The sequence below is a fragment of the Ahaetulla prasina genome, chromosome 13 (assembly GCF_028640845.1).
Source record: "Ahaetulla prasina isolate Xishuangbanna chromosome 13, ASM2864084v1, whole genome shotgun sequence".
Lineage (NCBI taxonomy): Eukaryota > Metazoa > Chordata > Lepidosauria > Squamata > Colubridae > Ahaetulla > Ahaetulla prasina.
In genome coordinates, this window is record NC_080551.1 from 19,974,816 (window position 1) to 20,001,686 (window position 26,871).

At 38.6% G+C, this 26,871-nt stretch overlaps 1 protein-coding gene across 5 annotated transcripts in view; it reads left to right on the plus strand.

Moving 5' to 3' along the window:
- Nucleotides 1-3,431: 3,431 nt before the first annotated feature.
- MYO9A (myosin IXA) overlaps nucleotides 3,432-26,871 on the plus strand; it is a 79,786-nt gene continuing 56,346 nt past the window's right edge. For 4 of the 5 annotated variants that reach the window (XM_058156342.1, XM_058156343.1, XM_058156347.1 and 1 more), the window contains exons 1-8: nucleotides 3,432-4,341; nucleotides 13,597-13,691; nucleotides 16,758-16,820; nucleotides 18,055-18,154; nucleotides 19,666-19,722; nucleotides 23,661-23,758; nucleotides 24,392-24,518; nucleotides 26,079-26,168. In XM_058156342.1, the coding sequence (XP_058012325.1) occupies nucleotides 3,499-4,341; nucleotides 13,597-13,691; nucleotides 16,758-16,820; nucleotides 18,055-18,154; nucleotides 19,666-19,722; nucleotides 23,661-23,758; nucleotides 24,392-24,518; nucleotides 26,079-26,168 (1,473 nt within the window). In that variant the 5' untranslated portion in view covers nucleotides 3,432-3,498. The remainder of the gene's footprint in view (nucleotides 4,342-13,596; nucleotides 13,692-16,757; nucleotides 16,821-18,054; nucleotides 18,155-19,665; nucleotides 19,723-23,660; nucleotides 23,759-24,391; nucleotides 24,519-26,078; nucleotides 26,169-26,871) is intronic. The other variant, XM_058156345.1, reaches the window with a different exon arrangement.

The window sequence follows — 26,871 nt, forward strand, 5'->3', positions numbered from 1 at the left end:
TAGGCATTTAATCAGTGCAAGAATGAAGATTTGTGAGAAGCTGGATGGCTTTAATTGTATTTAGATGGAAATACAGTTAAAATTAAAGCCATTCAGCTTCTTTACAATATATTTCTTCTGGAATTCCTTTGGCATTCAGGGATTGAATTTGACAACAGTTGAATTCACCAAATGGGGAGAAATCAGGCACTGATTCTCACATATTATAATGGCCTGGAGACTTTCAGAGCAAAGAAGTCGAGTATAAATCAGATAAATTCCAAATTCAGTTCCTTATTATCAGCTGAAAAAGACTGGTAGCAGGTTATTTTATGAGATATATCTCAGTGTGAGCACCTTAAAAATTACTTCCAAATGGACTGTGTGAAGTTGGTTCAGTTCAGTATGTTATTATAATATATTATGTTGCCTTGAAATACCTAATTCAGTTAAAAGTGAATTTTTTTTATTTATTTTTTTTACATTTATATCCCGCCCTTTTCCGAAGACTCAGGGCGGCTTACAGTGTGTAAGGCAATAGTCTCATTCTATTTGTATATTTACAAAGTCAACTTATTGCCCCCCCAACAATCTGGGTCCTCATTTTACCTACCTTATAAAGGATGGAAGGCTGAGTCAACCTTGGGCCGGGCTTGAACCTGCAGTAATTGCAGGCTATTGTGTTCTAATAACAGGCTTCTAACAGCCTGAGCTATCCACGGCCCTGAAATAGTCATTTGATGCATGAGCATAAATGTAATATCATGCATGCTATTTAAGCATTTGTGTATGCATTTATTAATGGTGTGGGAAGCAGGGGATTGCTAATCCTGTAGGGGTGCCTATAAAAATTTCCTGTTTGGCATCTTGCAAATTTGCCTTTCTAGCTAATCGTTTCTAGCTTGGTTTTGCTTTACAGGGTCACGTTGCTCTAGAGCAGGGGGGGGTCTCTTTAAGACTTGTGGACTTCAACTCCCAGAATTCCCCAGCCAGCCATGGAGACACCCTGCTCTAGAGAATGCTTTGATTTATTAGCCACTTCAGTGAGTCCACAGATGAATTTAGGCTCGTGCATAAATGCCTACTTACTTGATATTTGAAAGCTTAATGTCCATTGCTGATGAATGCATACTAAATACTTGGGCACTAATCGACTTTCTAAGATCTGTATTTCAAGTTATTGGCAGAGGAAATTCAAAAATAACCTAAACTGAAAAATATCTATTGCAATCTGAATAGTCTTTCCAGGTTGTTCCTGAGAAGGATTCCTTTTGGTAGAAAGTCTGTTTAATTAGCTCACGTGCGACTTCATTAAAGGGGGGGAGGAGGAAGAGTTGCTGTAAAGGGAGAATCAGTGCTGTGTTCAGTAAGAGTTTATCAATAGCGTTAGTGTTCTTTTGCATTACCTGAACAAACAAGATGTTAAGTCCCTCTCTACTTCCATGCGCTGCTTTACAGTTGTGAGTATATTATTAGAGGCAACAAATAAAATACAGGCTTTTATTGTATCCAGAATTAAATTATTTATCTCTGATCTGTGCTGAATTTTTTTATGATTCAAGCACTGCTCCCTTACATCTTTTATGATGGGGAATAGCTTGCTTTCCTGCCTGACTATAGACCTCATACAAATACCATTGTCTAAGCTAATCATATAATACAGGGGTCCCCAACCCCTGGATCATGGACCGCAACCAGTCTATAGCCAGTTAGAAACCGGGCCATGCAAGAGGCAGGCTAGCAAGCGAAGCTTCATCTGAGCATGCTCGGGATCTAGATTGTGCGTGAAGCCATCCCACCCCATCCCATCGTCCATAAAAGACAATTTTTCTTCTGAACTGGTCCCTGGTGCCAGAAAGTTGGGGACCACTGATCTACAGTAATACAAAATATTCAGTAAAATAATCATTGTCCCATTACTAGTCGTGACCCAATTGGTGCCTTAAATGACAGGGTGAAGCCTAGCGCCAGTAGCTTGCAAATAGTTTTTATGGCTGTATAAATTTTGATCGATATGTTCTGCCAGTGCAAGATCAGATGCTACATGAGCAGAACTGCAGGGCAAGCTGGCACCAGTTCAATCTGATTGAATTTCCTTCTCTCTGCGTGTGTGATGTGTTTCCAGGGTGTGAGGGCAAACTTTGATAGTGCTGGCTAAATACGGCAAGTTTCTTGTCTTCGTGATTCTCTCTTCATCATGTTGTCTCAAAATGATGCTACAGAGCACTGCACACCAGAACAATTAGACATAAGGACGTTTCTTCCCAAAAGCCATCACTCTGCTAAACAAATAATTCCCTCAACACTGTCAAACTATTCACTAAGTCTGCACTACTGTTAATCTTCTCATCATTCCCATCACCCATCTCCTTCCATTTATGACTGTATGAGTGTAACTTTGTTGCTTGTATCCTTATGATTTATACTGATATTGTTTCCTGATTGCATATTTGTACCCTATGACTGTCATTAAGACTATCAATAATTCAATGATGGGGCATTAGGGGCCTGCCCTAATATACTGTCTTTAGAAATTTAAATAAATGGTTCCTTTCACTCAGTGGATTGAAGATCTGTTTACACTTGTAAGCATACAAAGATAGTAACTGAAACACCATTATTGTGAGAATAAATCAGATTTATATGAATACTGTAGATAATTCACAATGAATGTAAGAATATAATTCCCTCAGAATAATTTATGAATAAACTTAGAATAATGTTGCATTTCTTTCATCATCAAATCAGTATTTGAAAGAAATATGTTCTCTCTTGGCACAATGTTTTGGCCTATACAGCATTTATTTAGATGCTAGTGATTATTAATTTGGTCCCTAGCAGACTACAGAAGATCAACATATTAATTATTGAGGGTGACATAAACAAAAGTAAGTTAATCACACCCACATCTCATTAAAATAGTTTGCTAAAGAATTACCTCTTTTCAATTTCTCCCGTCTAGCAACAGAACGTGTACTTTCCATAGGCTTTCTACTCCTCTCCCTACTGTTTAAAAACCTCTGGTTCTAGAAGAGGATTTTATAATTGAAATCTATGTCTGTCCTATAAATACTCAGTGTCCTTAAAATCTTTTCTTTCTTTTTTTATTGTAGCACTGTCGCCATGATCTCTTATCTAACCTTATTAAAGATGGATTGCAGTTACTGATGGGAAGAAGTCCAATATGAGTGGAAATGATACCGGAGGAAGAAGACGCTTTGAAGACACAGAGCACACACTACATCTCATTAAAATGGTTTGCTAAAGAATTACCTCTTTCCAATTTCTCCCGTCTAGCAACAGAATGTGTACTTTCCATAGGCTTTCTACTCCTCTCCCTACTGTTTAAAAACCTCTGGTTCTAGAAGAGGATTTTATAATTGAAATCTATGTCTGTCCTATAAATACTCAGTGTCCTTAAAATCTTTTCTTTCTTTTTTTATTGTAGCACTGTCGCCATGATCTCTTATCTAACCTTATTAAAGATGGATTGCAGTTACTGATGGGAAGAAGTCCAATATGAGTGGAAATGATACCGGAGGAAGAAGACGCTTTGAAGACACAGAGCACACACTACACATCTACCCTGGGAACATTGCCGAAGGGACCATTTATTGTCCTGTTATTGCACGGAAAACATCTACCGCTGCTGAGGTGATAGACTCCCTGATTAACAAACTGCAACTGGACAAAACAAAATGCTACGTCTTGGCCGAAGTGAAGGAATTTGGTGGGGAGGAATGGATCCTCAACCCCACCGACTGCCCTGTCCAGCGCATGATGCTTTGGCCGCGGATGGCCCTGGAGAACCGCTTGAGCGGAGAGGACTATCGTTTTCTTCTAAGAGAAAAGAACCTGGATGGATCGATCCATTACGCCAGTCTCCAGTCCTGGTTGCAGGTCACCGAAGAACGGCGCAGGATGATGGAACGTGGCTTCCTTCCCCAACCACAATACAAGGATTACGATGATTTATGTGCGTTGCCGGATCTGAACGAGAGGACCCTCTTGGAAAACCTTAGAAATCGCTTTAAGCAAGAAAAAATCTACACCTACGTTGGAAGCATTTTAATAGTCATTAACCCGTTCAAATTCCTTCCCATTTATAACCCTAAATATGTCAAGATGTACGATAATCATCAGCTGGGTAAGCTGGAGCCCCACATCTACGCAGTGGCTGACGTCGCGTATCATGCCATGCTGCTGCGTCGGAAGAACCAGTGCATAGTCATTTCCGGAGAAAGCGGATCTGGCAAAACCCAGAGCACAAATTTCTTGATTCATCACCTCACCGCACTAAGCCAAAAGGGATTCGCAAGTGGAGTAGAACAAATAATCCTGGGAGCTGGACCAGTGCTGGAGGTAATCTTAAAATCATTCTGTGCAGGTAGTCCTTGAACTTTAGTGGCCGTATCAAAGTGACAGCGGCAATGAAAAAAGTGACTTACGACTGTTTTTCACAGTTACAGTCCTTTGCAGCCTCCCCGGATCATGTGATCAAATTTCAGAAGCTTGGCAACTGGTTCATCCTTACGGCCGTTGCAGTGTCCCAAGGTCATGTGATCACCTGTTGCCTTATGACAAGCAAAGTCAGTGGGGAAGCCAGATCCAGTGAAGAGCCAGTTGCGGTGATTTATCAACTGCAGGGATTCACTTAACAACTGTTGCCAGAAAAGTTGTAAAATGGGGCAAAACTCACTTAACAAATGTCTCAAATAGCGACAGAAATTTGGGGCTTAATTGTGGCCATAAGTCGAGGACTACCTGTAATTTATGATAAAGGTTTTCTTCTCTCTAATGTTTCTAAAACAATTGGGTTTTCTAATAATGAAATCATTATTCTCCTCTTGGAACAATCGATAAAGCTATGCAAAGCTTTCCTTCCTATTGTAAGGATTCTGCTGGTGAAATACATATGGAAAACATTAGATTGGAATGTGCTTTTTTTTTAAAAAAAATGCACCAAAGAACTCAGAGCAGGATCCACCGTCATCCTCCTCTTAAATCTTTTCTTTGAAAAACATTTATGGATTATATTGTACTTTTGTCACCTCAAAGTATAACATTATTGTGGAAAGAAACTTAACTTTAAAATTAGAGGATTTGTCTGAGTCTTTTTAAGTGAGAGTGCCAAATATTGTTTGAAATAATTAGGTATTATACTCCATTTTTTCTTGATCTTGATTTTTAAATCTGAAGAATGAGGAAGCAGAACTGCTATAAATGGGCTTTTAATTTGTTATTAGTGTTTGTGGATCAGCAGAGAACTTTTCTGTCCCTCCCCCGCAAGTTCAAAAGAAATAAATAGTCTTCATTCATGTGTGGATTTTTTCCCCATTTCTTTGAAGTGCATTTTAAATGCGATCTGCTCCATCTTATGTAAATTACGAATAATTCTGGTGAAGAATTAGGGCACAAATCTAAAATTGTCTGTAATTTGACATAAAATAAAAACTATCACTTCATACTCATTTAACACATTTAAATAAAACAAACTGATGTAGCCACCCATCAAACAGAAGAAACTGGCGTATATAAGTCTCCTATTCTACAATGAGCCAATAGTAAAAATTATGCTAATTTTACCTCTACTAAGTATACCCAACCATCCACTGTTAAAAGTTTAAAAAAATGACTTAATAGTTGAATGCACTGTAAGGGGATATCTAGAATTGTGTTAGGCTTTACTGACCTTCTCAACTGATCATTATATAAAACACTTCAGTGATTGGTCACTCATGAGATATATACCAGCGTGTTCTCCATCGCAGTTTAATATATTCCTAGTAATATAAGTAGATTGTATTTCTTTATAAAAATAGCATGTTCTGCCAACTCAGTTTCTGCCACAAGGACAAAAGCACTGTATATACAGTATATTGAAGTCATCTGCTAAAATTGCTGATTTTAGCATTAAACATGATCAGTAAAAGCTTGATATGGGACAGACTGCTGAGATCCTACATTCATTAACCTCTAAGACTTTCTTCCAAGGAAAACTGACAGAACCCTCTGGCTTTCATTGTTAAAAAAAACAAAGGTTCCCCTCGCACATACGTGCTAGTCGTTCCCGATTCAAAGCCGAAGAGCCAGTGCTGTCTGATGACAATTCCGTGGTCATGTGGCCGGCATGACTAAATGCCAAAGGCACATGGAATGCTGTTTCCTTCCCACCAAGGTGGTCCCTATTTTTCTACTTGCATTTTTACATGCTTTTGAATTGCTAGGTTGGCAGAAGCTGGGACAAGTAACAGGAGCTCACTCAGTTATGTGGCGCTAGGAATTTGAACCGCCGAACTGCCGACCTTTCTGACCGACAAGCTTAGCGTCTTAGCCACTGAGCCACTGCATCTATTTATTATTTATTTATTTTAGCCATTAGAAATGAAGTGCTAACTTCATTTCTAATGGCTAAAATTGGAAAGGCTTGGGTGGACATCACACAGAACTTATCCAGAAAGGAATGATCAATTTTGCCAAATTTCAAAGAGAATGAATTTAAGATTATGAAACTTCGTGAAATCTTTTAATTGACATATTAATTTAAATATGTAATATTCCCAAATGGCAGTTATTTTCCCAGTACAGTTAAAAATTGTGGTCCTTTTGGAAAGAAATCCAGAATCACAGTGAAATAATTCCAATCTTTAAAAGTTCTCCCAACCTACTTCATATTTCAGGTTCACCAATTGACTGAATTTGCCTTTTGAAATAATGTTTTCTTACTTAATATCTCACTTCCTTACACACCACTGCTTATTTAACCGATCATAACTATTGCAAGGACTGCGATGTTTTACCACACATAGAAAATAGTTTTATCTAAAGTGGAGAATAATTATTTTACACTTCCTGTCTTCTAAGTCGCCGCTAACTATAATTGACCTTTATGTTTAGTAAACACAAAAGGACCGTGTGGTAAGCAAAGCTGAACGCACATCACAGAGGTAGATAGCTTGGTTGCTAAATTTAGTAAGTTGAGAGCTTTGACTATTGAAAATGTGTTCTCCAAAACTTTGTGATAGAACTTTTCTTGATAGAAGACTAGAAGAAGATGCTGATATAGTTGCCTAAAAATAGTTTTAAAGGAACAGGACCGTTAGTTCCAGGGGTTGGATTCAGCCGGTTCGGACCTGTTCGGGAAAACCGGATGTTCATTTTAATCTGGTTCGCCAAACTGTTCACCCTGTTCCAAGGACTGGCTGACCCCTCCCCTTCCCTCCCAGGAGTCTCCATGCTGCCCGTTTTGGATGCCAGGTAAGTGCAGGGCGCTCACGGAGGCTCTGGGAGGGCGAAAAATGGGCTTACTGGAAGTCTGAAACGGGACTGTTTCCGGCCACTGGAGGACCTCCAGTGGCCAGGGGAGACCGTTTTCCCCCTCCTGGAGGCTCTAGGAAAGCCCCTTGAGCCTACGGAGGGTGAAAAATGGGCCTACTGGAAGCCTGGAAACGGGCCCATTTCCAGCCTCCAGGGGGCCTCCAGTGCCCGGGGGAGGCCATTTTCATCCTCCTGGAGGCTCAAAGAAAGCCTCCGAAGCCGAGAGAGAGCGAAAACGCCACACACAACCCACACCCCGCCATGGTACAGGAGGCTGAGTAGTCCACGCCCACCCAGAAACTGGGCAGCAAACCAGTTGCTGAAATTTTACAATTCCACCCCTGGTTGGTTCCTCATCAAGCAGATTTATATTTGTTGGAGGATTAAGAGTGGCAGTGGACAAGAATATCGCATTTAAGGCAGAGATTATTTGTGTTTCTTTTGCATGACACCAAGTATTTCAAGCTATCTTGGGACTGTAAAACAAAAGATGATTAGGCAAAGGATCGAATATTCAAAGGCATATACAAATCGGCCTCGACTTACGACCACAATTGAGCCCAGCATTTCAGGTGCTAAGCGAGACAGCTAAGTGTGTTTTGCCCCATTTGGTGACCTTCCTTGCCACAGATGTGAGGTGAATCAGTGCAGTTGTTAAGTTAGTAACATAGTTGTGAAGTGAATTGGTTTCCCCATTATCTTCACTTGTCAAAAGATCACATTTACCGGGGATATTGCAACTGTCGTAAATATAAGTTAGTTGTTCAAATGCCTGAATTTTGATCACATGACCACAGGGGTGCTTGCAACGGTCATAAAATGGCCATAAGTCACTTTCTGCTGTGCTGTTGTAACTTTGAATGGTCACTAAACGAACGGTTGTAAGCTGAGGACTACCTGTACTCAAGTTTTGAGAAGTTGGGCAATGCTGGTGTGTGGATTATTTGCTTAGTTGTTTTCTTGGTGTCACCTGCACAATTAAAAACCTTAGTAGTATTGTCAAGAGGAAAACGTTGATTGCTTTCATGCAGATTTCATCATACGTTGGAAAGCCCTTTCCCATTTGTCAGTTTGGAGTCAGCCAAGGTTGCTTACTTTTCCAGTTTTGCCAGATGCAAGTGAGAGCAAAACCATAGATGTTCTCCTTGATGCTAACTAATCCTGAATCTCAACTCTGCGTGCCTTTGCCCGGTATTCCACACCTTTTTATCATTAATTTACCTCCCCAAAAACATCTTTACATTTTCTTACAAGATGCTTGGAATCTGCTTGAAGGATAGTTTTTGGCCTCAGCGTTGTTTCCACATATGAATTTTATTCCAGGAAAGTTAATAATTACATTATTTTCATGTCTACTTTGTAGTGCACCTCTGGGAAGCCAGTATTTATTGTTGAACTGCCTCAATACTGTTTTCCATATATATATATATATATATATATATATATATATATATATATATATATATATATATATATATATATATATATATATATATATATATATATATATATATATATATGGAACCGAGGACTAGTTTGCTTTCCAAGCCCAACGTCTATAGTTCTTAAGAGGAAAGTATTTTAGCTCCCCATATAGGGAACATATGTCCATTGATTATTGTTTCAACATGTTAGGGGGCGTGTTAGCTGTAACAGTGATATTCATCAAGGAATTAACTAGAAGTAGATTTGGATCTTAGATACCTTTGGCCCTCTAAAGGTACATTTGTCTTTTTTTTTAAAAAAAAAAAAAAAGCTTATTTGACTCCAACATCTGCACTTAGTTATTCCCCTCCCTGCTCAGCCAGCATAAATGAGAGTGAATTTCCCTTTTTTCTACCTTCATTCCAATTCTCTCCCTTCCCCCATCAACAAGTTCCTGTTTGTATTAGCTGTTTGCTAACCAGCTCCATCATCTCCCATCTTGCCATTCATCCTCTGTCTGTCTAGGTTTCTTCCTTATACAGTCCTGTTTCGCGGCCATCACCCTTGCTTTACGTTTGCATGCTACATGATTCCTTTACTTGATTCAAAAGGATTCTGGTAGCACTTTTTTCTGACAAATAACGTTTTATTACATAAAAGACATGCACTCTCATGAGTTGCGGCTACCAGAATAGTTCCGTTTTTGTTTTTGCCACCACACACTTACCATGTGTGGTGGCTCTCCTCATACCCCTCTTCTCATACTGCGTTCCCTCGATTTAATATTTCATGCCTTTTCCATTTGTCTTTGGGGGATTCTTGGAGCCTTCAAAATAGGGGTAAAAATGTGTCTGATATGCGGCATCTGTTTCTGTCAATTCTAGCTATTTATGGAGACAAAGTGGACTTTCTCCAATATCTTTGCACATTCAGACTGATTAAACCAAATGTCTGTGAATAAGAAACATTAATACTGGCATGAAACGTTGTGTATTCACTGTGACAACTGCTACTTGCAATCTGCCGAAAACAATACCCACTCTTTTTAGAGGGTTCACTCCATCTCGGCTTGAATCCTTAGGATCAGCACGTGAAATTACTTGAGGCTGCACATATTAGTGACAGAGACAAAGGATTCATTCTGTGAATAAAAGAGTATTTCATCTTTAACTACTTTTAACTACTCCTTAGTAGCCAGTGGGGCACAACTGAATATTTGGATTCAGTTAGTTAAAGTTCTTCATACTTTATTAATGCAATTTAATACAATTTATAGTTGTGGGTTTGTGGCAGTTTTGAGAAATAAAAGTAATACTGAGTGAGCAGAAATATATAAAAGTAAAAATAAATAACTCAACGGTAAGTAGAAAAATAAAAGAAGTACATTGCCTGCATGTGATACCTTTCCTTCTAAAAAGAAAAAAGCAAATATATTTGAAAAATGTATTTTTCAAATGTGGGAGAAGGCTGAAACTGGGAGAAGGTAAATTCTAGCTTTGCCTTAGGTACGAAGCCAACTGGGTAACCTTGGGCCAATCATTCTCTCCCAGCCTTAGGAAGCAGGAAATAGCAAACCTCTTCTGAAATCTTGCCAAGAAAACTATAGATAGTGTAGGCAGTTACTAGGAGTCAACACTGACTCAAAGGTTACACACACACACACACACACACATACATACATGACAGGACCATGAGAAGTTCCTTCGATTAAAAAAGTCCCCTTATTTGAAGCATGCTACTGTGAAACCCATGTTCCTCTGACCTGAGCAATCACAGAACAGAAAGCAAACTTTGTCCTACATTTTGGGAGCTAGTAAGGATGTGGAAAAGATGACACCCCTGAGGTACTATGAACAGAGGTAATTTACGGTTTAAAGCAGGGGTAAAATGCTCCCAGATCGGACTGGATCGCACTATCCGGTAGCGATCGTGGCCGGTAGTTTGGCGATCCGGTAGCGATGGCAGAGCAAAGCTCCGTTTACCCGCCCAGGTATCATTAGTTCCTGGTTTTAACCAGGAACTAGTGTGTTTTTTACCTTCTGTGTATATGCAGAAGGTTTTGCGCATGTGCAGAAGGTTTTGCGCATGTGCAGGTCTGCGCATGCATGTGATGCACGTGAGGGGTGCCTGCACTTCTGAACCAGTAAGGAAGGTAAGTAGATTTTACTCCTGGTTTAAAGGAGGGTTTCCCAACCTTGGTGACTTTAAGACACATGCTTCAGTCTGCTTCAGTCCCCAGAATTCAGCTATTACCTATCTAGGCACCTTCTAATCTAGGCAATGAAAATTATTTCCAAAATTATTATTTTTTTAATCCCGAAATAAGTACTTGGCCTTATTTTCGGGGAGGTCTTATTATTTTGGGGCATGTGGAGCAAGACGGAGCTCCTCTTGCCGTCTTACCTGATTTCCAGCTCTGTTTCCCTAACCCTAACCAGAGGAAATAGCGGAGACCGGCTGCGTATGTGTTTAAATATTTGGGGGGGGGGTATTTTAGCGCATGCGCTCAAAAGCCTGATTGGGCTTATTATCAGGGGATGTCTTATTTTTGGGGAAACAGGGTATAGAAAACCTGAATGCATGCATAGGAACAGCAAATGATCTTTCAATGCATGTAATTTTCTTAGCCAGCATTGACCTGATTCCCACAGCAAAGTTGATACAACAGTAGAAATATATTGCCTGATGAGCTTCAACTCAGCTAAACAGTATTCTAAATGTTGCTTTCCTGGTAAAAAGAGATACTGAATTACTGAGAAAATAGTATCTGTATATTTCTGCTTTCTCCAAACTTGCCTACTTGCAAAGATAATTTAGCACAAAAATTCTTAGATTTTTCCAGATTCCTTTGAAGTAGATTCCGCGTGATTTAACAGTCAGGGACATTATTAGGATCTGGTTTTGCAGAAACAGGATGTAATCTTTCTTTTCAAGAAACTACAAAGAAAGCTAGTGTTTGAGGTATCTTAGAGTTGATGTATGGTGATTTTTTTCTTAATGTCTAAATCATAAGAATTAATACATATAACATTCCCTTAGATGCCTTGCCTGTTATGATAAAATTAATGTCAACAGTATGTAAAATTCCAAGAAGTGTATACATCCAAACCATGTAAGTGATTTAATGCAGGGAATGTTGACTACAGCTGTGTTTATGCTCTAGAGTCTCTTTTATATTATGTTCCAAGTTTGTCGCACATATTTTTGAAGACAGACTTGTTGCTACTTGCTGTTTTTTTTCCCCCCAAGCAGATGTTTATAGGGAAATGAAAGAGAAGATAACGTATACTTTCTATTAATAAGCATATTATTTTTTAACCCAATTGAATTATGTATTTCTTGAATACCAAATTCAGTTTGGTATTGAATTGGAGCATGATTCATCATCAAATCATCATTGTTAGTGAGGCCTTGCAAATCGCCAGAGGCATTATCTATCCCTTGAGCAACTGGGTATGAGGCTTTGATTGTGAATAAAGTTTATTTTCCTTGTGCTGCACAATCTGATCCTCTCCAAGCTGCTGGGTTGGAGATGAATCTGTCCAGAAGTCTATGGAGTTTCTCAATCATCCAGGTCATGGTTGTCCCAAAGATGCTTTTTTAGGAGGCAACTGGACTTTTCTTGTTTTTTCTTTGAAGACGTTTTGCTTCTCATCCAAGAAGCTTCTTCAGAGCTGAGTCAGAGCTGAAGAAGCTTCTTGGATGAGGAGTGAAATGTCTTCAAAGAAAAAACAAGAAATGTCCAGTTGCCTCCTGAAAAAGCAGTTTTAGGACAATCTGTCCAGCCTTTCTTTGCTTGAAGACTTCAGTTTGTCTTTTCTGAGGATGGGCCAGCCGCAGTGTGTGATTTCAGTCAAGGATTTATCCCAGGTCACCGTGGGTATAACATAAATCAGAAGCTCACATTAGATCTGCTTTGTACAGTTAGTCCTCAACTTACAACAGCTCGTTTAGTGACTGTTCAAAACTACAACAGCCACATAAGTGACTTATGAGTGTTTTTCACACTTGCGACCATTGCAGCATCCCCACGGTCACATGATCAAAATACAGACACTTGGCCACCGACTCATAACATTTTCAGGGTCCCAGGGTCATGCGATCCCCTTGTGCAACCTTCTGACAAGCAACGGCAATGGGGAAGGCCAGATTCACTTAACAACCACGTTAATAACATAACCACTGCAGTGATTCACTTGACAACTGCAGCAAGAAAGGTCGTTAAAACGGGGCCAAATTTACTTAACAACTGTTTCACTTAACAACAAAAATTTGGGGCTCAATTGTGGTCGTAAGTCAAGGATTACCTGGATCTCAAAGCAATTGAGCACAGTTTCAGAATGGAGATCTAGGCTTCATTTTTTGTGTTTGTATGTGTGGTCAGATTATTCTCTAGCCCAGGGGTCGGCAACTTTAAACACTCAGAGCCACAAAGGTCCTAACCGGAAGCCCCCATTCAATTCTGGAACCGACCGGAAGTCCGGTTCCCCACCATAGAGTCTCCTTTAGAGTGGCATCCTTTTTCCTCTGCTGACCAGAAATCCGGTTCCCCCACCATAGAGTCTCTTCCTAGCGCGACGTCCTTTTTCTTCTACCTGTCCTAACCAAAAGCCCTATCAATTGTGGAGCTAACCAGCGACAGGGAGCCGCAGCAGAGGGTTACTGACCCCTGCTCTAACATCTGTGAAACAGTGTCACTTCATTCAGCCGTGCTGGCCTTAACCAGTTGCAGTGCCGTTGATTTGAACTCAGCTCCTGGTAGGATGACACAAGCCAGTGGCATGTAGGAAATGGCAGATCCTCGTCTCCGCGTTACCTCTGCAGTGAATTGTTCTGGTAGGTTTATGACACTTACTTTTCTTCTTATTTTGACAGGCCTTTGGGAATGCCAAGACAGCACACAACAACAATTCAAGTCGCTTTGGCAAATTTATTCAAGTAAATTATCAGGAGACTGGCACTGTGCGTGGGTAAGTGGCAATGAGCAGTGACTAAAGAGCTTTAGGCATGAATGGTTTGCAGCTGCTAGTAGATTTATATGCATGATTAGAATGTAAAACATCCTGTGTAAATCTGGGCTGTAGCTGCTTGTCTGGGAAAGATGTGGGCATGTCATGTAGGAGAAATAATTGGCTTGATATAGGTATCTTTTGTTAAGGAAAGTAACTTCCTACATTCTTTTCATTACAACTTTTCAGTTCAATCACAGGGGAGATGGAAAAAATTCTGAAATATGTATTTTTGATTAATTGATATAATAAATTGTTGAGCAACTCCATTCTCCACTTGGATATTTTTCTCTAGAATTCTTTGGCTCTCGTTTGGGTAGTACAGATCATTCATAGCTGTTTGAATCTGAAACAAATGTTTTTTTCAAGACCGTTACAATGTTATGAAAATGAATGAAGGACCCCTAACTTAAGATACTATGCCTTCAGATCAGAAAATAAGCTATTTTAGATTCATTCCACTAAGGCAGAGGTCTTCAAACTTGGCAGCTTTAAGACTTGTGGACTTCAACTCCCAGAATTCTCCAGCAAGCGTAGCATAGCATAGCATAGCTGGCTGGAGAATTCTGGGAGTTGAAGTCCACAAGTCTTAAAGCTGCCAAGTTTGAAGGCTTCTGCACTAAGGCTTTATTAATTAGCCTTAAAATGGGAATTTATTAATTCCCATTTTCAAAATGGGAAGCAGAAGAAAATATTATGCTCAATTATATGAAGGACCAGCACATAAATTGATGGTTGTCTGACAATCTTCTGGAGCTATTCCAGTATAAAAGTATATTAAAGCAGAAAAATTTCTGAAACAGTGGAACTTATTCTGTGATATTACTTTGTAAAATATTTGGGTTTGTAGAATTTCCAGGTTTTGAAAGGCCAGCCTGATCATTGTGCTATATTTTCAGCTGTTTAGATAGAATCTTCCAATTCTATTAACGGCTTGGTAAAAACTCTAATCTTCTAAAATAAGGATGAGAAATAGAGGCAGACATTTGTTCCCTTTGTTCTCTGCTTCAGTTTCTTTAAATCTATTGCTTTTCCTTGTCAAAAACAAGGAAACAAAACTAGAATAGAATAGAATAGAATAGAATAGAATAGAATTTTATTGGCCAAGTGTGATTGGACACACAAGGAATTTGTCTTGGTGCATATGCTCTCAGTGTTACATAAAAGAAAAGATACGTTCATCAAGGTACAACATTTACAACACAATTGATGATCAATATATCAATATAAATCATAAGGATTGCCAGCAACAAGTTATAGTCATACAGTCATAAGTGGAAAGAGATTGGTGATGGGAGCTATGAAACGATTAATAGTAGTGCAGATTCAGTAAATAGTCTGACAGTGTTGAGGGAATTATTTGTTTAGCAGAGTGATGGCCTTCGGGAAAAAACTGTTCTTGTGTCTAGTTGTTCTGGTGTGCAGTGCTCTATAGCGTCGTTTTGAGGGTAGGAGTTGAAACAGTTTATGTCCAGGATGCGAGGGATCTGCAAATATTTTCACGGCCCTCTTCTTGATTCGTGCAGTATACAGGTCCTCAATGGAAGGCAAGTTGGTAGCAATTATTTTTTCTGCAGTTCTAATTATCCTCTGAAGTCTGTGTTTTTCTTGTTGGGTTGCAGAACCGAACCAGACAGTTATAGAGGTGCAAATGACAGACTCAATAATTCCTCTGTAGAATTGGATCAGCAGCTCCTTGGGCAGTTTGAGCTTACTGAGTTGGCGCAGAAAGAACATTCTTTGTTGTCCTTTTTTAATGATGTTTTTGATGTTAGCTGTCCATTTGAGATCTTGCGATATGATAGAACCCAGAAATTTGAAGGTCTCTACTGTTGATACTGTGTTGTCAAGTATTGTGAGAGGTGGAAGTATGGAAGGGTTTCTCCTAAAGTCTACCACCATTTCTACGGTTTTGAGTGTGTTCAGTTCCAGATTGTTTTGGTTGCACCACAAGGCTAGTCGTTCGACCTCTCGTCTATATGCGGATTCGTCATTGTCTCGAATGAGACCAATCACTGTTGGGTCATCTGCGAACTTCAGTAGCTTAACAAAGTAGTTTACCTGAGTAGTGCACTGTCATAGTTCCAGTTTTTATATCGTGTGTTAGCTTCCTGGAGTTCTAAGAGCAAGCAGGACAAAAAAAAGTTTTTGTTGTTACATCTTGTGGTTGTTGTTTTTTCTGCAATCACATTTAGGATTAATAAATGTGAACAATGTTGGGCCCCCAGATGTATCAGTCAGAAGGCATTAAGACATGTATTTTTCTATAACATTTGTGGCATAATTGTTCATCTGAGGTGCCAAGAATAGCAGTTGTTTGGCTCTGAGGAAATTATGTCCATCTGACCTTTTCTTTAATACAGAATATTAATATTTATTGCTATGATATTGCAACATGTAAATAAATAAAAAAACTGTTTAAAATGTTATCTCCGTTACTGAAGGATGTTTTGGGCATTCATAACACTAGTGCTTTTACAGTGCCTTAGCAAATTGCTTTTAATTTTCTTTTATCTGTTAAATATCCATTTAATGGATAATGATATAGGTTGTCCAACCAATTTGGGGTAAAAGAGATACATATAATTCAAGTTGGGGTAAAATTTTGTCCCGTATGTCTTTTGAGTATTTATATTAAAAATCATATCCCATCCTTCTAATGCATGGGTACCATTTAGAAAGTGTATCTTTGTCAAAAAATTAAGAGTCTAATCTAAAAGCTAAAGAATTAGAATAGCTCCAGGATAAATGCAATATTGTAATACTAATATGGGCAGTCTACATCACCAGTGACTCATCAGGTCACCATATTTTGCAGCACAATTTAAAGGAAACCCAAATTTTGCAGTGTTTAGGGTTCTTATATTTCTTTTGGGAAATGGAAAATGCTACCAAGTAAGAAAGTGAAGGAGATGGATTCAGCTACCCTTCTGTACAAGATTGTTTCATCCCTTGTATGAATTAGGGCTCCCCCCCCCAATACAGTGTTCTTCCCATACAATGCTTTGCCATTCCTTTTTCTTCTAGAGCTTATGTTGAAAAGTATCTACTAGAAAAGTCCAGACTAGTCTATCAGGAACATAATGAGAGGTGAGTAACTAATGAAATAACACATATAAGCTACTGGAACAAATAAAGGAAGATAACTCAAAACAACTATTAGAATTTCAGAGTATAATTATTTCACTGGGTTATAAACTGTGTGTGTCTGCTTTTCACATTTTGGAAACGATAGTTCTCATCCAAAATATGGAATGACATACTTATTACTGACTAATTCATGTCCCAGCTTTGAGGACTTGTTGTTACAATCCTGTTTTTATCTTCTTGGAAATTAGTAGCTAGTAATAAAGGGTCCCATGAAATTCCTGGGCCCCTAGAACTTCAGAATTTTCTAAGCAAGGATTGCAGATTAAGAGCAGTGGCTCATATAAACAGTTGCCTTTCTTGCTCAGAAATTACATTGTTCTTCATAATGGATTGCACACCCTTCAATGTGCAAGGAAGTTAGAGGGAAACGTGTGCTGCAGTAGTTTATTAACGCTGCACTCCAGCTTAAATTGTACTTGCTTGTTACACGGAGACAGGAAAGAGAACAGTGGGTTATTTCCTCCCCATGCCCCCTCCAGCAATTTGTATCAGATGGAAGGTTGTGAGGTTTTTCTTTATTATTATTTTCAGCATATATCTTCCACCATATTGAAAACTGAAAAAATGGCCCACCGGCCTTTCCAAAAAGAGATCAGATTTATGAATAATTGTACAAAACTTAACAAGTCAGAAAGAAGTAAGATACACATCTGTGTATACATTGTTTAGGAAATAATCTTGGAGTGCTTTTTTCCTAGTTTGGTATTTTATTGTTACTGCTCTGTTTTTGTGTACAGGAAGTCCTTGATTTATGCTCACAATTGAACCCAACATTTCTCTTGCTAAGTGAGACATTTGTTAAGTGAATTTTGACCGATTTTACAACCTTTCTTGCCACAATTGTTAAATGAATCACTGCAGTTGTTAAGTGATAAGTTAGTTTTTTCAGTGCCGTTATAACTTCAAGCAGTCACTAAATGAATTGTTGTAAATGGAGGACCAGTTGCATATATAATCATATAATCTTGGATTTAGAAAAAGCAAGGACAAGGTAGTACTAGATTTAGGTTTTATACTTGCAGCCATGAGTTCCAGTAATACAAAGTACCCTATGCTGGTGATTAATCACCTTTTTTTCCAGTTTCTTCCTGATATACCAGTAATTTGTATATTTACCAATGTTGTCTATCTAGTTACTCATTTTTTACCGTAATACATTTTTACTTGTTATCAGGAACTACCATGTATTTTATTACCTGCTGGCAGGAGCAAGCGAAGAAGAGAAATCTGCTTTTCACCTTAAACAGCCTGATGAGTATCACTACCTTAATCAGGTGGGAATATGGAAGCCGCTTTGTGTACATGTGTTTTACTTTAGAGCAATGGGCTATGCTCGCAATGGTATTTTAAAACTATTGTTCATGTCATCCGCTCAGAAATGATCAGCGACTGATCACTAAAATAGAGAACTATTATGAAATAAAAGATATTGGATCATAGATTTTCAAAAGAATATATAATTTTCCAAGCAACTTTAGTATTAACAGCTAATAGATGTTTATTATTTTATTTTCACATGTTTGCACATCTTAAACAACTTGCATGTTTTCCTAATTCTTTTGCTTGGTAGCATGATATTTTAATATTTTTACAAATGTCCATTAATCCCAACTGCCTGTAAATAATTGAAATTATGGGGATACTGCATCTTATACTAACATTTCACAACATTTATATAATTTGTTTCCTTGAGTATCCAGGGGTTTTGAATGCGATAAAACCGAGATAGAAGAACAGTTAAGGTGGTAAAATGCTATCCCATTAGAATTACGTAACATAATTAAACACTTTTAAGATTGAATCCTAATTTCCTTTCCTTCCACTAGTCAAATGGTACAAAACACAGCAGGTTTTTCAGTATAAGATAATGTGAGATCACTACTAATGATTCCTCTCTGCATTTGTTATTCATTTCTTCAGTAGGAAACAAATGTAGAAATCATAAATAGAGCCCTAAATAGCTTAATAGTGATTGAATTAACACTGAACGAGTGACACAGGTATATTTGAAATTTTAAAAAGTAGAACTTTTAAGTTTTGCTTTGATTTCCTATTTTAAAAGCTTCTTGGGATGGATAGCCAGAGAATCTGGCAACCTTTATATCATTAGTTTTACAAAATGAATTGTAATTTTAGGTTTCAGTTTTACCCAAATGACTTCTGTTTGGTCACAATAAGAAATATTTGAGAGCTGTTATTGAAAGGCTTATAAAACTACTTTTTAACAAGATGGGAATCTTAATTTTAATTCAGATTGTAAAATCATTAAATATTGCAGATCGTTTTAATATTGGAAATTAATCAGACAAGTGCTGGTAATTTTTGTAGAATGCATAGAAGGCTCTGTTTGGTCTTGGAGTACATTATTCAGTTACTTATTTTGCAGTATTTGTACATCACCCCAAACAGAGACTTGACTGCCTCTTTACCAGCACTACATTAAAAAGGCTGAAAGATAGTTGATCTGCTTGATGTAATTGTTTGGGCAATGAACAAAATATATAAGGTGGAACATTCTTAAGTGATGCAGAAATGCCAGCGCGTTCTACAATATCCTCAAGTTTAATTATAAAATGAAAAGGCTTTTCAGTGACACGATAAAATCGTGTGGAGTACACTTTCTCAAAGCGAGGTGAACAGTACAGTAACACGGAGGAACATAGTGACGCATTTCTGCAATGGGAAATTTGCCTGACATTTAATGCTTACAGACCCAGAAGACAAGTAGAAAGAAATTGTTGTGTGGGATTTGGAATGCTACTTACCCAATCTGCCTTGCTTTCAGATGACAAAGAAACCCCCTAAACACAGCTGGGATGACTGTTACTATGACTCTGAGCCGGTCAGTACGAGTCCATCCATCCATCCATCCATTCTGGGTTACTGGTGACAGGCCTTTCCTTGCCTTCCGGCTTTGCTCCAAGATGCAAAGCAAATGCAGAATCAGTTGCTTTTTATTAAGAGTTGATGGCCTCAACTGTTAAGTAGTTTTCTCTTAAGTAGTTTTTGGGGTCATTTTTCTGTAGTTATCTTTTTTAAAAATGGGAAGGTATGGTGCCATAGGATGGTGCCAATAGAATTGATTGTAACATTTTCTCTTGCTTCTGTTTTTTCAAAATACAGACAAATAAACTTTGGCCAGAATAATTTTTGCAGGATAATATTTGATATAATATATTCTCTAGAGCAAGGGTGTCAAACTCGCACCGTCATGTGACGTATCGTGACTTTGTTTCCCCTTTGCTAAACTGGGCGTGTCCAGTGCATGACACATCCAGCCTATGGGCCGTGAGTTTGACAGCCCTGCTCTAGAGAGAAATGCATTGATTTTTAAATCCATCTTACTTCTTGAATCGTATCTGATTTCAGTGACCTGGTTCACGCAAGTTTCGTTTTGTTTGTTCTTGGTTTAGCAGGATGTGTAAATCCATCCATTATGTCCGATCCTTATGAGTAAACCAGGTCACTTTGGCACTATCCTCAGTTAATTGTGGCTTAGAAAATCCTAATTATTATGTGCATGCAGCTTTAGATACATCAGTAGAATATAGAATTCCTTTGTTCAATAAAATTGATTTAACTTTAGGTCCAGGACTATATTTGATTTTATGTATGTATTAAATCAATTTGTATGACTGTCCATTTCATGATAGTGACTGTGGATGGTCAACACAGAATTATAACTCAACATTTTTTAAAAAAACAATAGTAATAACAGCCTTGGAAACAACTGCTAGAGCAGGGGTCTCCAACCTTGGTCCCTTTAAGACTTGTGGACTTCAATTCCCAGAGTTCCTCAGCCAGCTTTGCTGGCTGAGGGACTCTGGGAGTTGAAGTCCACAAGTCTTAAAGGAACCAAGGTTGAAAACCCCTGTCCTAGAGGCCTCACCAAGTTGTAACCAAAGTGTAGTTTGTAAAGTGAAAGGAAAAAATGATTTAGTAACTGGAGAATAATCATTTTAATTCCATTTGAATTAACTCTTCTGATCTTTTAATATTTTTATAATTCCCATTTTATTTCCAAAAGCATGATTATTCTAACTGCATGTCAACAATTCTAACTTGTTTACAAATAAGATGTAATGAAATAATGTTTTATTTCATTTTTATTGAGAATATTTTTTTCCCATTTCCATTTTATTGTTTTTAAACTACAAGAACTAGATGGCTCAGTAAAATACTTGTTTTTAAATCAGCAGAAGCAAATGGTTCAGTGCAAAGATTTCAGTTAGCTCAACTCTCTGGAACTGAGTTGGATTTATTGCATGAAACTATAGATGTGAAATCATGTTTTCTGCTAGCCTGCCTGGTAGTGAATATTGCTCCATTAAGCAGAGGGCTATCGGAATAGGTCTCTCCTATATTGTTGAAACTTTATAAAACTTTTTTCCGGTCTGTCAAACTTGGGCTTCCTGGAAATGAAAATGGCTACCCTTAAAGTATTAATCAGCACAGTGGTAGTAAATGCTCTCCTTATCCTTGACTTATTTTGCGTTTTTCTATTAAAATACAAAGTTCTTGTATTTTAATACAAGAGCTACAGTCCTGTATTCTAGACTGTAGCTCTCATCTTTTCTCTTTTATTGATCTAGGACTTAACTGCCAACTTCGCTTTGTATTTTCTCCATGGTTTCTTTTTGCTCTTGGTGACCTCTTTGTTCCTCTTCTCCTCAAGTATCAATTTGATTTACATCCTTGCCAGATAAAATAGGGCAGTGATGGCTAACCTTTTTGCCATTGCGTGTCAAAAGCGGGGGTAGCGGGGGGAGGTTTCATGCGCATGCGTGCCCACACCCATAATAAAATGCGCCCTGTGCATGCCTGCGCTCCTTCCCACTCCCCCCACTTTTAGCATGTAATGGCACGGTGGGCTCGGTAGGCCTGTTTTTTTGCCCTCCCCAGGCTCTAGAGGCTTTCTTGGAGCCTGGGGAGGGCGAAAACAACCTTTCCCACCCCCCTGGAGGCTCTCCGGAGGCCGGAAACGGCCCGTTTCCCAACTTCCAGTGGGACCAGTAGGCCCGTTTTTTGCCCTCCCAGGCTCCAGAGGCTTCCTTGGGGCCTGGGGAGGGCACAAATGGCCTCCCCCACCCCTCAGGAGGCCCTACGGAGGCCAAAAACAGCCCGTTTACCGACTTCTGGTGGGACCGGAAGGCCCGAAAATCAGCTGGCTGGCGTGCACATGCGTGCTGTAGCTGAGCTACAGCAACACTCGCATGCCCGCAGATATGGTTCCGTGTGCCACCTGTGACACGCATGCCATAGGTTCGCCATCACGGAAATAGGGTCTCCTATGCTCAGATCCTCTTTCTAAATAAAAGCTCAGTCTTTTTCAGTCTCCTGCAATAGTCTTATCAAACTGCGCAGAACCCAAAAAAATCTGTCCCAGTGTTCATACAGCAACATCACCACATGAATTAAACATGCAGAGTTAAAAATGCTGTCATGAGAAACAGCAAAGAATAGAATGAAGCTCTCTTACCTCATGCCCCAGTTAGCTTCATATATCTATTAATCTTGAGTGGAAAGGTATAAATAATAGAAATAGACATTCTCCCTGATACTTACATGTTATTTTATTTTTGAAAAATGGAATGCAGTGCTAGGGTGGAGATTGAGTGTTGCATGGACCTCTGAAATAGTTCAGCTTTGTTTTAAAAAACATTTTACAGATTCTTCAAATAACTGTTGGTGCTCAAGCCCACTCTGTTGAATTGGAGGTTATGTAATATAATGTCTACTCTCAAACGATTAAAAATACTGTAAAGTATGCAGCCTGTAACTATAGGTTGAAGCTTTGCAGTGATTGATAAGTCCCAAGGGGAAAAAAATCTTGCATAATTCACAATGCAGTTGAATGGCAAAGGATATCTAGAGATTGTCTCCTCTCTTGGTTTTTAACTGAACTGTTCCATGCAGACAAACCAAACGCAGTGCTTCTTACAAAGATGGAAGGCACCTACCATTAAGAGGCACCTTTTTCCCCCTAAAAGGGGGTGAAAATTTAGGTGCGTCTTATACATCCAAGGTAGACCCGCCCACCCACTGGCCCCCATCCTTTGGCCTCTGCCTCCCAGTAATTTACCTCCTTGCAGCAAGCAGCAAGATTTCAGCTTCAGCACAGCCTAATTAGCACAAGTTGATTGTCCCCGACTCTCAGCTGTTTCAGGCTGCAGGGATGGCCATGGCCTATTGCTGCGTGGGCCTCTGCTGCTTGCTGCAAGGAGGTAAATTGCTGGGAGCAGATTCTTTTTTTCTTGTGCTAATCAAGCTATGCCGAAAACGAAAATGAAAGTAAAGCAGGCTGTTTGCTGCAGCGATGCAAAATTGCAGGGAACCAGAGGCAGATTTCTTTTTCTTGTTTTCCTCACCAAAAAAGGTAGGTGCGTCTTATAATCCGGAGCATCTTATACTTTGAAAAATATGGTAAAAAGAAGCCGGAGTTTTTCTTCTTTTAGACCTACTCCTCCTTTCAGAAGTGGTCGTGTCCCAGCATGTGTTTTTCTTAAAGTTATCTTAGGAATCCTTCATTCAGCTGGCAATTCCTTCACGACTTATTTATAACTAAATTTTTTCTCATGTTACATGACATTGTGAAGCGTGGTATGGAGAATGGACTTCAGTACGATTATTCTGATTATTCCCGATTACAAACCTGTTCACCATCCATTGTTGTACGGATTGAATTTTATATTACATTGTTAATATTTTTATAACTTTCGGATGCCTGTCTTCCCCACCACCACCCCGGCTAATAATTATTTCTTGTATTGGACTCGATAGGATTGCTTCTCTGTTGAAGGTGAAGACTTGAAGCATGATTTTGAACGTTTGCAGCTAGCTATGGAGATGGTGGGCTTTCTTCCCAAGACCCGCAGGCAGTAAGTTATTTCTCTTTAGAAGGTGATTGTGAATTGACCTTTTAACAGTTATTGTGCCCGACATTGTATCTGTTAGTAAAAATATGAACCATTTTTACCCTATTAATCATGGATGGCATTTTCTAATTATTCCCATATAACAAATTATGGAAAAGCAGGGAAAACTGTCTTACATATGTATTTATCCAATTTATGAGAATTGATTTATTTATATGTGATTTAGGGAAACAGACATATACCACAATGTGGCTTAAGGTTGTTTTTTTTTTTTAGAAAAAAGTTTTATTTTTACAATCATATCAAATATTTCATCCAATGTACAGTTATATACAATTAGTCGGGCTTGCCCAGTCACCACCCCCCTTTTTAACACTCTTCCCTCTTCTACCTTCTTTTACTTTCCAAACCTTCCTCTCCTTCTCTTATCTACATCTTATCTACAGAAGAGGAGAAGAGGAAGGAAGAGGGGTAGAAGAGGGAGAAGGAGTGGAGGGTGGAGGGAGGAGAGGATGTAGATAATGTGGCTTAAGTTGAAGATACAAAAACACCAACTTCATTAATATGTAATAACATTTTGGTGAACCTAATTTAATTTAGTTTCTTTCATTTATTGTTCTTGTTTTGCACTGTTAGGATATTTTCCCTTCTGTCAGCAATACTACACTTGGGTAACATCTGTTACAAGAAGAAAACCTACCGAGATGATTCCATAGATATCTGTAATCCAGAAGTCTTGCCTATTGTCTCAGAGTTACTTGAGGTAAGATACCACATTTGGACATAAGCCTTCAACTTCCCCCCCCCTACACTTCTATGTATTCTTCTATTTCCACATAATATATAAAGATAAATGTGAAAGTTAATTGGATTCCGTATTGGTAGTGTATTACCCTGTTTCCCCCAAAATAAGACATCCCCTGATAATAAGCCCAATCGGGCTTTTGAGCGCATGGCAATAAGTCCAAGTGTTTATTTCAGGGTTCAAAATATATAAGACGAGGTCTTATTTTCGGGGAAACAGGGTAGTTTCTGGAGTAAGATAAGTGAGATTAAATGGTCCTCCATAAAATAATACCTCCAATTTATCCATGTTTACTTAGCAGGACTTTTCAGTGATATTATTAAAACAACTTTGAATAAACAGAAGTTTGCAAAATGTATCTCATGTGATGGCCATCTATTTCAGTGTTTAAAGTGCTTGTTTAAAGACAGAAATCTTTCCCCATCATCTGGCATCAGAAGCCATTTAATTGGTTGATCTTGAACTTACTTTATAGCATTCTTCTTTGTCACTAGAGTCCTTTATTACAGATGGCTTATTAAGATATTCATGGTTTGAGCTAGCTAAAAATCTCTTTGCTGTAAAATATGCAATCATTTAAAGTACCGTGTGTTCATAGTTGCCTTTTTGAAAAAGAACTCGAGGTCAGAGGTTCACAAAATCTTCTAATCTGAGCCAGCTTGAAACTGGAACAAAACCGTAATAATGAGAGGCAGGCCAAGGATTCCTTAAGAAGATATTTTGCATTTTATTTTACTACCCAGAGAGTGTTGTAGGAAAGCAATGTTTAATAAATGCTGCCTTTTTACAGATACTGTGTTAAAGGAATGTGAATCTCTGTCCAACTGGAATGGAATCCTTTCAGTGAATCATAACTCATAAGGGAGTTTAACCTCTCCAAATATACAGTCCACTCAATATTTTCTGCCACAGATCTTAAGTGTATTTTTTCTACATGCCAGCAGTTTCTTAGCAAGAGACGGCTGCCTTTTCTGTTTTGGGGTGTCCCACCAACCCGAAATTTTGTGTCTTTGCTTTTTGGGGGGGAGGCAAAGATGCTTTGGTGGGTCTGATGGGTCCCAGTGGATTCACTCAGCATTACTGACCCCTCCAATGTAGCCCTGGTGTTATCTCTAGAACCGCTGTTGCCTTCTTTGTGGCACTACCATTTTTTCTGCTGTCCACCAGGTAGCTCTCTGCCACCGTCAGTCCCTCCCAAGAAGAGGATATTGTTAGACATGGCTTTATGTAAGAGCATGTGGAAAGCACACCATACTGTTTCTTCCTCTAGTCTCACTTTAGATGATGTGTCATTTTAACATTCACGAAGGTCCTTAGCATCACTGATTAAAAAAAAGCTCCTTTTAACACACAGAGTAGCATTCATGAGTAACTATAGACTCATTATTTTTTGTAAAGGCCTTCTGTGGATCTGTGGTAGTGAGAATGTGCCTCAAATTCCTTACAGAAAGGTTACTTAGTTTATTTTCAAAGCTTGAACCCTACTATGATTCTAAAATCATGACTTTTTTTTTTTAGGTGAAAGAAGAAATGTTGCTTGAAGCGCTGATTACAAGAAAAACAGTGACTGTAGGAGAAAAGCTTGTATTACCATACAAACTGGCAGAGGTACATGTAGCAGTCATCCAAAATGTGGAAAATTACATGAGATCATTTTTTTTAAAGAAATGCCTACATATTCTTGCAGGAAAAGATTGATAAACAGCCCATTAGATAGCCAAGCTCTCAACTTCACTAAATATTTAAATATTTAAATCATGTGATTAATCTGTATTTCATTTTGCAGTGTTCAAAAATGGCCTTCAATTGAACATGCCTTAAGTTCAGCGTGCTAATTTTCCTCTAGTATATGAGTCATGTCAGTCATCGCACAAAGTCAACCTCTTTTAATAACATCTCATCATCAGAAATAAAACAGTACAGTCATGTTAATTAAATCATCATGTGACATTCTGCCACATAATTTGATACTGTAATACAAACAACATTTAATTTTTGTGAGCTGGAAGATGTAGTTAAAAATAGGCAACTAAACCTTTGATTGAACCGGATGGAGTTAACGGTTGAACGAGAAGCAAACAACAAAGTGATGCTTTATTTTCCCTGCTTTAATCACTGCCTCCTGCTTGTGTCTTTTTCCACGGTTGTGAAACACATGTTCTGCTTGATATTGCTGGAATTGTAGCTCAGCAACATCTAGTAGGTCATGGATTCCTTGTTCTTGATGTACGATGCTTATGCTGAGTTTTTGTAAATTGCTCAGAGCTTATGGAAATCAAGTGGCATAGACATTTTGGTAAATAAATTACAC